General features: G+C 40.2%; 1 protein-coding gene across 1 annotated transcript; it reads right to left on the bottom strand.

The window, feature by feature from the left end:
* Nucleotides 1–2,269: 2,269 nt before the first annotated feature.
* On the bottom strand, nucleotides 2,270–3,268 carry LOC121378622 (histamine H2 receptor-like). Its single transcript, XM_041506884.1, has one exon. The coding sequence runs from the start codon at nucleotides 3,266–3,268 to the stop codon at nucleotides 2,270–2,272; it is 999 nt and encodes a 332-aa protein (XP_041362818.1).
* Between the last annotated feature and the right edge of the window lie 15,519 nt (nucleotides 3,269–18,787).

Raw genomic sequence — 18,787 nt, 5'->3', positions numbered from 1 at the left:
ATTAATACTTTAAATAAGAAGAATAATAAGTGTAACAATTCCACTTAGTTTATTTTTACACTAATGGAAACATCCTTTCAGCTGGAGATAAAACATTTCCTTAATTTTCTTACTAATATAACTGTCCTCCGTGACTTTGCCAAATCCCTATTACGTAATAGATGTACATAGCTATTTTTCATTATTAGTATTTTGCGATGTTATTTCTTCTAATAAGATGTATAATATTTATTATGCATATGTGTGATTGTAGTATACCCAAGCCACGTGGGTATATAACACGGATGTAAATGTGGCATTCATGGAAATAAACTTTTGAAATTTAAAAAAAAAAAAAAAAAAACCCAGTCATAATTGGGTCTCTATAGCTGGCCTTTGTTTATACCAATCATGTTGTCTTTGATACAAATAGTTTTATATAGTCACTCCTATATACAAACCAAACCACGGACAACGTTATTTTACAACATGCTTTGTCTGAATGCGCGATCCTTAAAAAGAAAAATATTGGTTGGATTCACAAACTATTGATGTATTGATTGCGTTGAATCAAAAACAAAGCATTGTCAATTATCATATTCATCTTATGAATATAATTAAAACAAAGTATTACATAATAATGTGTAAAGAAAATCTTGCAGATTCAACCAAATGAGATGCATCCAGTAACAAGATGCGAATCGACAAATTATATAAAAAGAGTATTCAATTAGAACCGGGTCCTAAGTTCAAGGGCCATAACTCCGTCAAAATGGGTAAATCGACGTGAAAGTCAAACTTTATCTGTAACAGAATATAGTAAAGTTTTACACCAAGAAAATGTCCTGAAAACTATATCTGAGATAGGTGTGACAAATAGACAAGCGGAAGGGCAGAGACGAACTCTCTAGGCCCCTCCGCTTGGGCTGGTAGGAGACCAATGGCTCCACGAGGTGTCCAGCATGTGTTTAGGGGCGGGGTCTAGCTCAATCGGTAAAACGCTTACCTGAGATGATTTGGTCGCAGGATCGAATCTCCTCACTGACCCCATTTTTTTTTCTTTTTCCTAGTCCCAACCAGTATCTCACAGCTGATATATCAAAGGCCGTGGTATGCTAATACAAACAAACGTAGCAGGTTTCCGCTTAGTCAATACACTAGAATTGCCAAACGTTTGACATCCAGTAGCCAATGAATAAATAAATGTGCTCTAGTGGTGTCGTTAACTAAACACACTTTAATCGTTAATATACGGTTATTTCGACAGAAAGAGGAATTCCGCTGCCGCCACATAGACTATTCCTTCCGAACACAGCATTTGATTATTTTGTCCCCTTTAATATTGACAACATAGTACAGTCTTGGTGTGTCAGTGGAATGGTGCTGGTTGGAATGGGAATAAGCCCTAGGTAACCAACGCACAAAGGCAGAATGTTCTGTTTAACGACGTACTTAATACATTTTAATTACAGTTATATGGACATATGGGTAAGGGCCACACAAATAATTAGAGAGGGAACCCGCTTCTGCCACGCAATAGGCAACTCTTTTTGATTAGGAAGGGATATTTTATACGCAGCATCTCACAAACAGGATAGTTCATAGCACGGCCTTTGTTACACCAATTGTGGAACAGTGGCTGGAAGGTTCTCTTTAACGACGCATATATTTTAGTTACAGTTATATGGCGTTGGACATATGGGTAAGGAAACACAGATAATGAGCGAGGAAACTCGCTGTCGCCACGCAATATGGTACTCTTTTCGATCAGACAGAATAGTATATAGCACGTCCTTTGTTATACCAGTTGTGGAGCACTGCCTGGAACGAAAAAATAGCCCACTAGATCTATAAACAGAGATCGATCCTAAACTGACTATGCTTTAGGCGAGTGCTTTACCACTGGGCTACATGTCACTCCAAGTCCACCCACAGTGTTGGATCCTGAACTGTTGGATCCTGAACTGTTGGATCCTGAACTGTACCCTCATCTAATATCAACAATGATGATAAACCATCACATTATTAAACAGAATATTTAAAACCACAAAGTGTCAATTGGCAGGATTCGAACCTACTTCACCGATTCGCATTGCATTGCCGGTGACTTATTGCCAATCGGCCGCCCAGGTGTTTCACAAAATGGAAGCCCAAGTAACCGCGGTTAAGAAAGCGTGCTGACAAACTGACGTAACAGTTTGTATTAATATACAGTAAGTTTTTAATTCCAACGAGGCCAATGACGCACACGGGGACCAATAGTCCGCCAGCAGGAATGAGGGTTTCGCCGTCAGCTACTGTGCACCAGCCCGTTCAAGTGGAGTGTCGTTTGTGCCGTGGCGCCACCAGACGAGTCGTGCTCCCAGAAGCGTCTACAACAGCAGACACGTCTCCGGAACGCTTGCCTGAAGTCTCTGTTCATGAGCGCGTATATAATAAAGTTGACACCCGAGTTTAGAATTCCTAGCGGGAACAGCACATCCATGACGTCCTCCGAGACGAAGCTCACGTGGTTGATCACCACGCTGACGTGGTAAGGACACCAACACACAAAGAATCCTCCACACACGAGCAGCATGAGGCGGACAACCTTCCAGTTCTTCCCCTCGGCGCTGTTGTGTGCTGGGTCGACAGTCGTGGCTTGGATAGATCTCAGTTGGCGTCTGGCTATATTCATGATCCCCGCGTACAACACCAGACACAATATCAACACCGAGGCGAAAACTTGTTCCTCAAAATAGATCTGATACCAGACTGGCAACACACCAGTGTGTGCACATTCCTGGACGGCATCAAAGCTATTGAGGTAGAGCGGAAAGGTTCCGAGGATGAGGGAAATAATCCACGTGACAATGATAACGATTTGAGTTTTTCTCTGGGTCACTAGGTCCTCGTACTTGAAAGGGTAGCAGATGTAGAGGAAGCGGTCCACGGCGATAAGAACGACGCTGGCCATCGACGCGAATAGACTCGTGTAGAGCGTGCTCAGGTTGGACAAGCAGCAGAACTTGCAGTGGGCGATGTCGCCTTCCGTGAGCGCGTTGTACCAGAAGGATTCGAAGAAGACGTTGAAGCCGACGATGAGGTCGGCGACGGCCAGAGACACGACGTACATGTTGGGCGTCGTCTGGAGCGAGCGCGTGCTGCACACGGCTGTTATCGTCAGTAGGTTTCCGCCACAGATGAACACGGACAGCAGACACATAAAGGTTGGCATCAAAATACAAAATCCAATGAAATCCGTTTGGCTGGCTGATGCACAGAATGCTGTATCATTTAAAGTCGTCATTTTAAAAAATTTCAAAGTAAATCACGCTATAATGGATTGAAAACTCAGTATTAGGCGAAAATGTTTAGGGGCATAATATTAGCACTAGGAATACCAATTTACTGTATGGTGTCTCTGTCCGGTGCTAGTTTGATTTACTAAACTAGTTTGGGTGTGGCGATCCTCTTTGAGCGGTGCAGGAAGGATGTATTGTTCAGTGAAGGATCTCCTCGCGAATGGCTGTCCTCCTACAGACGAGGCACTTGACAGAGATTCATGGAATCAACCACTATTTGTCAATTCCCATTAGACTCTGCAGCGATACGGTTTGAATCGTGGATAACAGTCTTATCTGTCAGATGATCCATTAATTTACTCCATTATCGATACTTTTTGCACACATTCCGTCTCTTGTGTTATTCTTCTACGTATAGATTAATTGCTGTCGTATATATCATTAATCCTTCGTCTCCAACTATGATACAAACCCATCTTTGTTTCTCGTCAGTTCTAGACAAAATGTTGGAGCGTACTGGACCAATCAGTTCAAGTTCAGGTGAATCGTACAGCGTCTGTTGTCCAGCGCGCCATCATGTGGTGTCATATTATCCATGTTGCATGTTTGACCGTGCTTGATTAAATCAAATTATTGTTTCTTTTTCCTTATTATTCTTAAAAACATATGCGGTTTACTGGACAAGGTTCATCCATATTATATGATGACTTCAGTGTATTTTCATTATTTTCATCGGTTATGTGATTCACTTTTCTTTTTCCATCTAATTCTCTACTTTAAAGACAAATGGCCAAGTCTCTTAAAGTAACGTTTCAAATCAATCGCGTTGTCTTTAATTCAGCGAACATTGAATAAACCACTTCACTACCGTCACAAATTGTATCCACTGTTATTCAACAGTTCCGTTCGTTATTCCACAATTTACTGGACACTGGTATATTATCTTTGAACCTAGCGTGAACCCAGCGAGCCTCTAGACTATTTCAATATCCACACACCAACATAACCAGCTGTCTATCTCGCTCTTCTATATCTAATAATGATGATTTCTGCCCACTATTTATTCGGCGGTCTAAAATCCGCCAGCCATCCCAAGGCGCATTTCAACATTGTGCACATTGCGTCCACGTTATTAAAAGTAGGAGTTTTAATTTCGAAAATCCATCGATGTTGATTAAGCGAGAAGATATACATCAAACACAATGACAGATCCGTTGGTCTCTAGAGTGCAAGGGATTTGTGGCTTGCACCATCAGTCGGACGATAAGCAAAAGTAATACTTGTTTTCTCTCTCAGTTATTGGTGTTTGGTTTTTGTTAACAATACTATCTATATTAGTTTTCACTACGCAAAAACTGCACACGTGGCAAGAGAGGATAAAGTAACGAGGTGTTAATGAGATCATTTACTCGTGAACGAGGTGGTCGACGTTATCCAATAATGACGTCAACAATACGACTGGTTCTCAAGTACGTAGCGCAGTGCCGCGCAATACAAGTCTATATCAGTTCGTAATTGTACAACATCCCCTTGGGGATTTAAACGCAAGCTTTCAGCGTTCGCAATAGCCGTATTTCGAGTATCGTTTCTACAGAAGCACGCCAAAAGTATTCTATATGCTGATATATGACGCCCACAAACCGATATATATATAATAATATCATATTGTGTTGTTTTTCATCAAGTTATGTTTTGCTACAGAAATAAAGTACTAACTATTGTCGCCACTTGCTGTGTATGTATATATTATTATATGAGAGGATATCAAAATATAGCAAACATGTCACCCATCCTTTTGTACTTAATATAATAAAATGTTTTAAATATAATTAAAATATATTTTTTATAAATTATGTTAAAACGTTTTCATATATTCGGCTGAAATCAATTTCGTAATCTTAGAGATGTTTGATTAAGTTTTACTTAAGTTCGTGCTTACATCCAATTAAGGTTCGCGCACGTTATCCTGTGCTAACACAAGGTGTGATGGGGCGGAACTTGTTCCAGTGAAAAGATATCAGCTAGATATGTGATGACGCTTAGTTTAGATTCGATCAGTAGACACGAGTGTTTTATTTTATTTTTGCTAGATTCTGTACACCAAAGAGGCTACACGAGACGACGATGCATGTGCTATTCTCCCTGTGTTAAATGCATACAAAGGATTTGTTTGTTGCTGATATCTGAAAAGACTGGCCCATATACTAGACCATATACCTCACACTTAATAACCACCGACTGTTTCTGTTTATTCAGTGTCTTTATTATTTAAAAGATAATCTTATACCCAACTTTGCCTTTTTCGAAAATGTGGACGGGATCTAGGTCAGTGGATAGAACGCTCGCCAGAGGTAATTGCCGGGATCTTGTTCAGTGGATAAAACGCTCGCCAGAGGTAATTGCCGGGATCTAGTTCAGTGGATAGAACGCTCGCCAGAGGTGATTGCCGGGATCTAGGTCAGTGGATAGAACGCTCGGCAGAGGTGATTGCCGGGATCCAGGTCAGTGGATAGAACGCTCGGCAGAGGTGATTGCCGGGATCTAGGTCAGTGGATAGAACGCTCGCCAGAGGTGATTGCCGGGATCTAGTTCAGTGGATAGAACGCTCGCCAGAGGTGATTGCCGGGATCTAGCTCAGTGGATAGAACGCTCGCCAGAGGTGATTGCCGGGATCTAGCTCAGTGGATAGAACGCTCGCCAGGGGTGATTGCCGGGATCTAGTTCAGTGGATAGAACGCTCGCCAGGGGTGATTGCCGGGATCTAGTTCAGTGGATAGAACGCTCGCCAGGGGTGATTGCCGGGATCTAGTTCAGTGGATAGAACGTTCGCCAGGGGTGATTGCCGGGATCTAGTTCAGTGGATAGAACGCTCGCGAGAGGTGATTGCCGGGATCTAGTTCAGTGGATAGAACGCTCGCCTGAGGTGATTGCCGGGATCTAGTTCAATGGATAGAACGCTCGCCAGAGGTGATTGCCGGGATCTAGCTCAGTGGATAGAACGCTCGCCAGAGGTGATTGCCGGGATCTAGTTCAGTGGATAGAACGCTCGCCAGGGGTGATTGCCGGGATCTAGTTCAGTGGATAGAATGCTCGCCAGGGGTGATTGCCGGGATCTAGTTCAGTGGATAGAACGCTCGCGAGAGGTGATTGCCGGGATCTACGTCAGTGGATAGAACGCTCGCCAGAGGTGATTGTCGGGATCTAGTTCAGTGGATAGAACGTTCGCCAGGGGTGATTGCCGGGATCTAGTTCAGTGGATAGAACGCTCGCGAGAGGTGATTGCTGGGATCTAGGTCAGTGGATAGAACGCTCGCCAGAGGTGATTGCCGGGATCTAGTTCAGTGGATAGAACGCTCGCCTGAGGTGATTGCCGGGATCTAGTTCAATGGATAGAACGCTTGCCTGAGGTAATTGCCGGTGTAAACGGAATGCAAGTCCGTAGGAGCAGTTGTCTGCCCGGACTTAATATCCTAGGAATGCAGGTCCTAGGTCTAATACACCTATGAATGCAAGTCTTATGTTCTTTAGGAATACTGGTCTAACTGCCAGGATACCAAGTCCGGGCCGGACTTGCATTCCTGGACAATCAAAATTTACGTCCGGTCGTACACATACAAATTAAATTATAAATGTAAACAAAACGAAAAACAGTTTCCTTTTTGGTTTATTTAATTAACTTAGGATACTAGCGCCTCTCTTTATTTAAATATTTTCTATTTATTCCAATATTTTCCGTTTATATCATTTGCCCCCACGCCATATAACCGTAAATAAAATGTGTTGAGTGCGTCGTTAAATAAAACATTTCCTTATATCATTTGCAAGAGTTTGTACACATTTTGTTGACCTTATTACATGAGCAGAACCAAGGTCTTTATTCGTTCGTATTGTTCCAACTAATAAATGTTTAAACATTTAAAAGTAACTCAAAAACATTTTCCATAATTCGAAGCATATTAGTACTCGCAAATAAGTATATCTTGCCCATATGATATACCAACACAATTATCTGTTAGACATTATGTACTAACATTTGATAATAATAATAATCATAATAATAATCATAATAATAATAATAAATTTAACTATAAAAATGTGATATTTGCGTTATATAAATTATCTTGTTATTATATAATTTTAAGTTTGTGCCTTTTTGTCAATAATGTTGCAGGCGCGTGTACATAGGGGGTGGGGTGGGGTGGCGTGTTCTAAACACCCCTTTGCATAGCCAATTTCTACTTGCCACAGTCTAGACCTCCCCCCTGCATAGCTTACTTAACATGTGCCTGCTTTGTCAATTTTGCTCATTTCAAAAATTAATTTGGTCTAACATATGACATATCAGACGCTAGCCTTTATGATATCTTAGTCCCAACAAACCATACCATCCATAAATAACTATGTTAAATGGTTTTTATTAATGTTTATCAGTTAATAGAAATAACAATGACTAAGAGTGGGTTTTAGCAGCTCAATGGGCTACTACACCGACTAAAACAAAACAGTAACCCCTGAACAATTATCATACTGTCAATAATAAGTACACACAATTTACAAAGATCCTTTTAAACAGACTAACTACTTATGACACTTTTACACCTAGGCATTTAGACTCCCGTTTTGGGAGACGGGGGAGAGGAGGCATGCTGATTTTTATTGCCCGAATGAAGCGAAAATGTCCGAATCAGAAACACAACGTATATTTATATTCGCATTACTACCAAGACGCTATATAGGATTTCAAACAAACCAGTCTGCATTTTTACATAGATTACAACTAATATTGTGAGTAAAATGATGGAAATACATGGTGAAGATTTTAAGCCAGCTCATTTTGCCCGAAAGTGTCCATTGCCCCCACCCACTGCTGGAGTGACACCCCCTTCCCCCCCCCCCCCCCCCGACCCCCACCTCCACCCAGTCTCGAACGCTTATGGTGTTCCTAACGGCCAGGTATAATAATACAGAGACCCTTTCCCCAACTTATCTCTTACGTTTTTCATGGTCAAAACTGCCATAAGTTAGTCAGTGATAATTAATTTCAAGTGTTTTGATGCTATTTTTAATTGTTCATCAATAAAAGTCAAATTTTCATGCTTATTATTCCTGTTATTTTATATCGTAGTAACTGGTCATTATATACTAGTTATTAGTACTAACTACTAGAACTAAGTACAGTTTTCAATGTTTTATTTCAGGGATTTTCAGGAATCATATATATGTAATAAGCAAAATATCGGAAATAAAATCCAGAGGACTAGGAATACCAGAAATAAATGTCCCACGGACCTACATTCCTCGGAATGCACGTCGCACAGACTTAAATTCCTAGGAATACAAGTCCCACAGACTAAGATTCCGAGGAATGGAAGTCCGATCGGACAAAGTTTAAGAAAATCACAATTAATCAGATTGTGACTTACCGTCAAAATATAAACTTACAAACATATTATTAAAAATTATGTTGGTGTATATAGAAATTGTCTTTTGCTGTTCACCAAATGTTAAGTTTTTTGGGGTTACCAGTTTTCATATATATATTTTTAAAACAATTTTGGGCTACATATTTTTTTTTGGAGGAGGGGGGTATATTTCTTCGTATTGAACACATGGATATAGCCTACTTTATATCTGTAGTTGCATTATATAATTTTGAAAAAAGCAAGATATTCGTCCTACTTCAATATCCTAACACAAATGTAAGGCGATTACAAAAATTAACTCACGTGTCTGATCCACAAGTCTATGACGTGAAAAATGTTAATTAAGTTGATACTGAAACTTAAAAATATTTCTTGACATGGATATTTGAACCCACAATAATCTTAAGAGACTCGTACACTTATCTATCACACTACGAGGGAAGGCTGCCAAAACCTTACTTTTTTTCTTGTGTCTTTCTGGCAGCTCGTGCAAATTGTAGAGTGTAATAAATGGACATCTAATTTGCCGGACTAGTATTTCTGTCACTGCTGTAGAAGGAATTTAAGTCCGGTAATAATACAAGTCCTAGGATAAAAACAACTTAAAAATAAACCAGGAATGAAAGTCCAGGTATGACTATGGTTCTTAAGCTATGGAGGTCCGACAGGACTACTGTTGCCACGGACCTGCGTTCATTTTACACCGGAATCTTGATTGCTGTGATTTAGTTTCACACTAATTGGTCTAATTGCTAGCCGCTAAATAACGAAAATCTAAGTTATTGCATAATCGACAGGTGACACCATATTAATTATGCAGAGCTAAAATATAAATTACTTTTGAATATAGTTGTAAATGTTACACTGTGACAATTCTGACAGAACTGCTGTTACTAAAATAGTCCCCAGATGCCAATCGCTATAACTGTTGAACCAACAGTCCCCAGATATTAATCACAATAATTGTTGTAAGAAGATCTGTCACACATTTGAATAACAAAGTATTCCCCGTATTTCCCTGGTGGAGTACGGCCTAGTTCAGTGGCATAACATCCGACAGGTTTGTTGTTTTAAAGTGGTTTTTGTGTGTAGTTTTTTCTATTGTGGTGTTGCTCTGTGATGTGTGTGCGTGTGCGCATGTGTATTTCCTGTGTGAGTTTTTTTGTTGGTTATTACCAGCGTAGTCCGTTGTTATCTCGGGAACGTGTCGATACGATCGCTGTGTTGGTCAGGGGTATCATGCAATCACTAAAATATTCAGGGATTTCATCAAGACCCTACATTGACTTGGTGGGAATTTCATTAATTTACTAGTGAGTTGCTGTTATAGAGATAATCTTGTAGGTAGTACTAAACCAAATAACTTCCGGCTGGATCAAAGTTCGAGGTGCACCGAACTTTTGATAGAGAAGTGAACACCACAAGTCCTGTGATTGGTTATAAATGTGAGTGTGTTGGTTGTAAGAAATAATAGTTTCATCTGGGTAAACAAAAATGTGCAATTTTATTTCATCTAGTACCAATATGTCAAGAAGCCTTGTTCTTGAAACATGTATGGGGTACCTGTAAAAAAAAGTACTCGAATTTTGTGCGAAACTAGGGTAGGCATAGACGCTACCCGTTATCTCAGAAACGAGCAGCTTGACCCACATTTTTTTTTCTGATTCACTTGAAGTGTAAGGGGTGGAAGTATTTATATCCGTGGCGTTTATGTCGGTTGATACGTTGCAGGTAGGAGTTTTAGCCACATATGTTACTATTGTCGTCTATGGGATTTGATTTGGTAGTATACACCCTGTATTGACAGTTAACCTAATGTATCTGTTAACTAATTCGTGTTTCATGTTTTCATAGTGAATCCTGTCTTAGTTTCTTTGATCTTGAGCTGCTATAATTTGTTCAAATCTTGCCAGTGAAGTTTTGTTAATTTGTTGTCTCATTTTATTTCATATGATGCTGTTAAATGCATTCCTAATTCCTGAATAATCTATTTATACATGAATGATGTGAACGATTACAAAACATTGGTTTCTTGTTTACTTCTATATAGGGAATAACTGGTTACTGTCTTAAGATATCGGCTTTATCTTGCGATGGTTAGAATGGCGAATGCAGCGAGGCTCTGCGCAGGATAAAGCCGATATCTTAAAGGAAACATGACACGAGACCATATTATAGCTCATTTTAAAAGAAAAATGATATAAAAATAATATACAAATAACTTTATAACAATAAAATACGTGTAGTTAACTTAAAATGAAGAAATTACGCTCATCAGTATCAAAGTACGATTTATGCATATTTCTTCGTGAGCGTTCGGAAAAAAAAGGGAAGTGACGTCAGAGCCGCTGTACTCTTCCATTGTTGTTAACTGTTCATTCGATTCTTGCGCATTCCAATTTTGTTTAGGATGAAGCTAGACGTGAGTCCCTGCTCTCTTGAGTTACCCCCCCCCCCCACCTGGGGGGACTTATAACAACATATGGAATGTTGTTGGAGTACCGCGTCGCGTACACCGGGTCACGGGCAACCGTGACTTTGGTGTACGGCGACCCGGTCCCGACCAAGACTAGGAGGACGAGGAAGAAGAGGAGAAACCCGCCAGGAACGGTTCGGGGGGGGGGGGGGGCCAACCCCGGTGGCTAAACCACCGGCAGCGGCTCCTTCTGCTTCGCCGTTTCCTGGAGTTTCCACCGGAAAGAAGGAAGGGAAGCCAGTTCCGACCGGCCCAGCTCCCGCTCCGGAGGCGGTCCGAGACGAGGCTAGTATCACTAGGACTCCGGCTCGTTCCAGCACTTCGCCTCGTCATACTATGGATAGTATTGACGTGTCACCTATTTTACCGGTGTCACCAATGGCTATCCCGGACCGCCAAGGAGCTGTTGGGAAGCGCAAGGCAGAGGTGGCGACCACTGTACCAACTACAAGAACCCCACCAAAACAACCTCCGCCACCACCAGAAGGTGCAGAGTCCGGTGAATCCATGGACTCCTGGACTCTGCACGGGAAACTGGATCGCCGCTATTCCAAGTGCGCTGTCATCGATGCCCTGGACACCAAGCACCTCTTGGCAGCGCCCCGTTGCCGTAACTTTGAAGACATCCCGAACTCAGACGGCGAATACGAGATGCACCCGGTGACCTTTAAGGATGGGAGGTCGGCTGTGAGTATTACTCATCATCTGGACAACCGCTACAGCCAGGCTCTACTGTTTGCTGAGATGGACAACATATCGATTCATCGCCTGATGAAGAAGGTGTTCCACAAACAGTATCCTGTGATCACTAGACTGCTAGCGAAGCCGGATATACACCAGCTGATCCCCCATCTGGACACCAGGGTGTGGCTCTCCTCCCCCTAGTCAATCTTTCCTCCGTGAGTACTAACCTCTTTTATTGGGCTAGTTAGACTTTAAACGTTTTGGAAGCAGTTCTAAATTCTTATGTTTATTTTTTTATAAATAGTCTAACGCATTTTACTTTGGCGCCCGTTCAATTGCTCAAAATCACCTTAAAAACTTTTCGGCCGAGCAGTCTTAACTATTTTTGGCTAAAATTTTAGAGTCCAGACATGTATCGGTATGCAGTACTCTTTGTAGACTTAGGTAAAAAACAAGCTTCACCGAGGAATCGAAATTCAGCCAATCAGAACACGGCTCCCACTCGGTGTTACTTCAAGTTTATGAAGTGTCTGCTATTTGGTCCGCGCTCACTAAATGGCTTTTTTCCAAATTCCGCCCACCTCAAACCCCCCCCCCCCCCCCCCCCCCCCCCCTCCTGCTCCGGAGTCAGTCACTGGCGAAGTCAGAGGCTAATTCCGTAGTGGGCGTGCCTGAACCCTTGTGGATAGGGGCACGTAAATATAGTTGCCCGTTGCCCGTTAACTGTTTATATATGGAGTAAGGGGCTTACGATCTTTTCAGTCCAACAGTGCCGTACTGCGCGGCCTTTGGGTGTAAAAATAAACAGTTTAAACGATCGGAATTGTCTTTTTATGGTTTTCCAAAGGATTGTATCCGAAGAAAGACGCGTGTATTTTATCGCAAAAGAAAAGACTGGACACCAACACCGCATAGCACTTTGGTGTCGGCCTATTTACAGCCCGGAGCCCGAACGTTACCCGGAGACAAAAACAGTACTCGGTTGCGAATGCCGAGGTGTACATTGTACATATTTGGCACAAAGATACACCTCAGCATGATGTATTTATATATGTTAAAACAAAAATGTAGAATTTTTTATTTATTTATTTTTTTGGAAAAAAACAGATTTTTCATGTTAGGACTGTAGGCCTACATAACAAAATCTTTATTCACCGTCCGAAGAAGGAAACGTCAATAAGTAATTAAATATGGCATATACAAACATGGGATTTGGCATGAGGATACATCTCAGTACGATGTATTTAAATATGTTTTTAAAAAACGTGTAGAAAACAATAATAATTTTAAATAATGTTTTTAATCTTCGGGCGGAATACGTCACAAAAACGTTCCTCATCGCCCGAAGCCCCAAAGCAACACGAAGTTCAATACAAAATAAACCACTACTGTCGGTGTCGAAATAACTATTATGTTTCATCCACGGGCTGACTTGAGAATCGGAGTGTTGTTTTAGTTAATTGGTCCTTTCTTTCCGTGGCCTGCACATGTGATTCCTGATTGGCAGGTGTATATTGCAGGGTATCGACCAGGTAAGTGATTACCACGGTCTAGACATACATACAAAATACGTGCCAGTTTTTTAAAGATCACAGGGTATTGTGGCGTAACCTGTCGCGACTATAGTACAATGTTAATGGACATTATCAGCCGCCCTGCTTCATTACTGTAAATAATGCTGTAAATCCCTTGATTAAGTAGACTTTCCCCATCTAAAATTACAAAACTGACCAATTACGTAGTACCAAAGAAAAGAAAATTATCACTTGGGTATCGTGAGTGGTCGTTTTTACTCTAACGCACCCTACCAATAGGCCTAATAATATGCTACTTTTTTTTATGAGAGAAAAATACTATAACCCCATTTCGTTCTATTGATGCAAATAGAAATATATTTAGTTTAAAAGTTGATTATACTCTCAAGTCATTTATGTTGTTTTACAAGCCAGGTTAATGAAAGTGAAGCGCCTTGTCGTAAATTAGAGCGTTTGTTTACACTGTGCATACAGATTTTATTATGTACAGCCCGAACATAAAAAATGCGGTATTTTCTAAAAAAAACACACCAAAAAATGTTTGTCCTACATTTATATTTTTTACATATTTAAATACATCATATCGAGGTGTATCTTTATGCTAAATATGAACAGTATACACCTCGGCATTAGCATCAGAGTTTTGGTTTTGTCTCCGGGTTACTTTCGGGCTCCGGGCTGTAAATTGGTCGACCGGTCTGGTCTGGCACCATCAGTTTCTCCACCCTCCGACTCGCTATCCGTTTTGTCTTCAGTATCACTGTTGTAAGTAAATGTGTGTCTTTCTTCATTTACTAACAGCTCATATTGATACGGCAAAACTTTTGCGAACGAACACTCGTTGTTTTGGTAAGCTGTGCAAGTCTTAGATTCTTTATGAGTGGTACGGACTAATGCTTTTAAGTGTAAGGCTTCAGATCAAGCGACGCGTCTCTGACGTCACGGACCTCGTGATTGCCCTGCTCATTAAAGATCGGCAATTTCCGCTAAGAGCTCGTATCTGGGGTTCTTTTATGGAGATATTTTAAGTAATTTATTTTTTATAAAAAATTTTTTTAGGTGATTCAATTTATAATTAATTGTACATGGTTGGTGCCAAATATGGTTTACGTGACATGTTTCCTTTAAGACAGTAAACAGTTATTTCTTTTATCCTGCAATCCTACAGGGATACTCGGAAAATCGTTATTTATTCCAGTTTTGTGTACTAAATCGATTATTGTTAACCTAGCAAGGCTTTTGCCGTATGATGTTATACAAGATACATGACGTCATTATTGGTAAGACGCTAGCTACATTCTATCTCATTAAAACAGCGTTTCTATACTCTAATTCATAAATAAATATATAAGTTTTGTATTGTTATCACAAAACTAAAAGTTATTTGTATTTATTGTACTTCAACAAATGATTTAAAGAGTATGTTTATTGAAAATCTACTCTGAAATACTCGAGTCGAGTCGGGTTTATGTCACGTGACCTATATTTTTGGTCAGTGACCGAAAATATAGATATTTATCTAATCATCATATCTTGCCAATGTATACAGTGTTGCTGGATAAAAGTTACTACTTACTTTCAAAATTTGAGATATTGTTATGTGGAGATGTGGAGCCATGTCAAGCGAGTCTGTTTCTGGTGGTCAATTCTTCCCGATCTGGCAACTCCTCCTATCTTTTAACTTCTTTCGCTATCCACCTCCATATTCCAGTCCTTGTCTCGCCAGACGTGTGGCTATCCGTGCCACACACCTGTCATTCACAATCAGCTTTTAGCTGCTGGTTCGTTTTGACCACTTCGGAGAGTGTTCAGTAGTTACTTCTGGCATTGTTAAGAGGCGGTCGTTTGTTAGTGCCGTGGGTCAGACAAGCTTTATTAGCGTAGAGGACAAATATGTCAAGTGGGTCCAGAGAAGTACACAGAGACTGCACCCGTGTTTGAAGTTGGCATAGGTAGGCGATGGTGTGGACAACTCAGACGACAGAGTTGGGGGAAATTGACGGAAAGTGTCGAAACAGATTGAAATCGTGAGACAAATTGGAAAGGTTTTTTTTTTTATATTAAGATAGTGAGAATAGTAGGAAGAGGGTGATGGATGATTAAAGGAATGGAAGTATGAACCAGTTTTGACGGGATTTGAACCACTGTCGTCAGCTTGATTGTCCAGCAGCTTATCCACTAGACCACGAAACTTCAAGGCAAAATTAAAATGTCACTCTAGATGCCACCACAGCCTCAACTGTTGTAATAAATAGACATCGTTTATTGAATGACCTCTGCATGGACTCGATGATAAGAGATAATTGAAGTTAAACTGTTGCAATGCATAAACATTTTGTATTCTGTGTTTGGAGATGTTAACAAAAGGTGATTAAAGTAGTATAAATGTTAGTAATTTGGCTTACATTTGTTTTTGTTATCCATTATTTGTTTAATCATAGTTATGTATGGGATGAACTATACAAACTGTTATTGAACATGCTGTCAAAAGTAATTCAGGGATTTCATGAAATCACTGGTCATTATATTCAGTGAATTCACGAAATCACTGAATATTTTAGGGATTGCACGAAATCCCTGACCACAACAGGGTTTTCATGAAATTACTGAAATGCTCAGGGATTTCATGAAATCCCTGGTTTCACAATCTTACTGTAACATATATAGCCATCCCATATTCATTCATTTATAGTTATTTTCATTTATTTATTTATATCCGGTTAGGTTCAAGCACCCTGTCCTGGATACCCACCTAAGCTGTCAAGGACAGTGGGTTAAAACTCGCTCAGGGTGGGAACCGGTACCGGGAAACGAACCCAGTACGTACCAGCCCTAAGTCCCTTGACTTAACCACTACACTGCCGAGGCCGCCGTACATTTAGCCACTTATATGTTGTCATCTTACTACAAAGTTGGCTGTGCCAATGGGGATTTCATTATGATATTAATTTTTATGCGCATTATGCAACACGATGTGTATACCAAGTACCAAGTGAAACAGCACGGGTGTTAATTTTTATTGATTTTCCAGTTTTCATTTCAATCCAGTGTGTAAAGGTTTGCCACAGTACACTAGAGTTTACCACAGTACACTAGAGTTTGCCACAGTACACTAGAATTTTGCCACAGTAGACTGGAGTTTACCACAGTACACTAGAGTTTACCACAGTACACTAGACACCTATAACTGCGGGGGTGTACCGTGATCTGGACCTGGGGTGGGTAGGTTCGAATATGAACCAAGTTGACACTTTTTCTGTTTTGTTTTTGCACCACCAGAAACTCCATATGTATAAACCTGTATGTCTTCGTTCTGAAAGCGGACCATTTGTTTCAGCATACGCCTCTGAGTTGGATATAAACAGCACAAATAAGTTAAAATGAAATGAACTTATCTGAATTTAAACAAGTTATACTTATTCAAAACGGTATACATGGTTTGCGGACATTAGGCCTATTCTCCACCTACGCAATCCGCTCCACCCCCTCCCAATCATTTCTGGACTGGCTCAAACGTTGTGATTTGATACGTAGTGTTTTCGACTATCGGTATATTCCTATGGAGAGTGTTTTAGAGTATATCCATACAATATTAATCCGAGGAGTAAGTGTGATCGTACACAGGGGACTATTCGGCTATTAATCACAGTTAATGGTGCAGCAACACTTTAAAAAAAAAAAAAATTACTTTACAATGTAAAACAAACTACGTTCAAAACCAACGGTTATTAAGTATTTATGTTAGCGATCAGTAAAACGTAATGTTGTTGGTTAAGTACTTATGTTAGCGATCAGTAAAACGTAATGTTGCTGGTTAAGTACTTGTGTTAGCGATCAGTAAAACATAATGTTGCTGGTTTAGTACTTATGTTAGCGGTCAGTAAAACGTAATGTTGCTGGTTAAGTACTTATGTTAGCGATCAGTAAAACCTAATGTTCCTGGTTAAGTACTTATGTTAGCGATCAGTTAAAACGTAATGTTGCTGGTTTAGTACTTATGTTGTTCAAAAGTAATGTTGCTGAATTGAACTACGTTCTTAATTACAGTTGAAATAATATGTTATCTCGTTCGACATCTATGTTAGAACAAGATCGATATTTAGATAGGTACAAATGGTAGCATTAGTGCACCGTGATTACATTCCTGTTTATACAGACAGACCACGGGATGAGAATGCTGGCTTATGCTACAGTTTTTCCATCAGACACAATACTTTTCATGAGATTGCCTGACGTTTGGACATTCATTAAAGACTTGAACGAAATAAAGGATTCTATTGCATCCACATTTATCATCTTCACAGATTCACGTTCGTGTCACCAAGCTTGACGAAACATGAAGCTGGACTATCCCTTAATTGGGATGTTACTTAATTGGGATGGTGATGCGAAAATGTGTCTTTTTATCCATTGCCAATAACGACATTGCATTTTGTTGGGTGCCTAGCCATGTTGGCATCAGGGGTAATCAAAAGGCAGATTCAGCTTTGGATTTGCCTCCTGCCAGAGTTGGTGTGCTTTATACTGATTTTAAACATTCATCTTTCGATATGGCAAGATGAGTGGAACAAGCTTCGTGCTGTCAAGCCAGTCTAGGGAGAGTGGAAGTCCTTTTATGTAACAGGCAGTGCAGGAACGATGTAATAGTCTTGTGTCGTGCTCGCATTGGTCGTACACACTTGACCTATTCCTTTATTCTCAAGAAGGATCCTCCACCTCAGTGTGGGCACTGGCAGTGTACAATAACGGTACGCCACAGTTTGTTAGAGTGAAATCATCTCAGAGAAACTAGGAAAGATATCTTTGTATGAAGAAATGTGATGGAATACTTTCGATTAAATCCTGAACCTTTATTGCAATTTCTTCGAGATACTGACTTTTCTTCTAAATTTTAGTTTTATCTATCTGTGATATTTGTATTTTTTTGCGCAATTCCTTACACTGTTTTAATTTTACAGTTGCGTTTTTACATTGATGTTGATCATCACTTTATTTTGCATTTACCATAGTTTGACACTCAATAGCCGATGTATTTGTCGTGCTGAGGTGTCGTTAAACATTCATTCATTCATTCATTCATTTGATGCACGATGAAGCATACTTATTTTACTAAGCACGACCATGTTTAATGATCACCTGTTGAAACACGGAAGTGTGACTTTTGCCTTTATGACAAATAGTCGGCTGGGAACTCGTGAATCATGTAGGTGATATAGGATTTAATATCCCTAGTGGTCATATATTACTTTAATGCAGAACATATTATGCTGAAACAATGGAGGAAATGTTTTTAATTAATATATGAGAGTGTTATATACCTAGCAGAACATAATGGTTGTTGACACACGCCAGTGCTTGGTGGTACAGTAACGTAAAACCGCTTCACCGATTACACATCAGCCTTGA

Source organism: Gigantopelta aegis, chromosome 8, assembly GCF_016097555.1.
Source record: "Gigantopelta aegis isolate Gae_Host chromosome 8, Gae_host_genome, whole genome shotgun sequence".
Classification (NCBI taxonomy): domain Eukaryota; kingdom Metazoa; phylum Mollusca; class Gastropoda; order Neomphalida; family Peltospiridae; genus Gigantopelta; species Gigantopelta aegis.
This window is presented reverse-complemented; position numbering and strand designations above follow the sequence as displayed.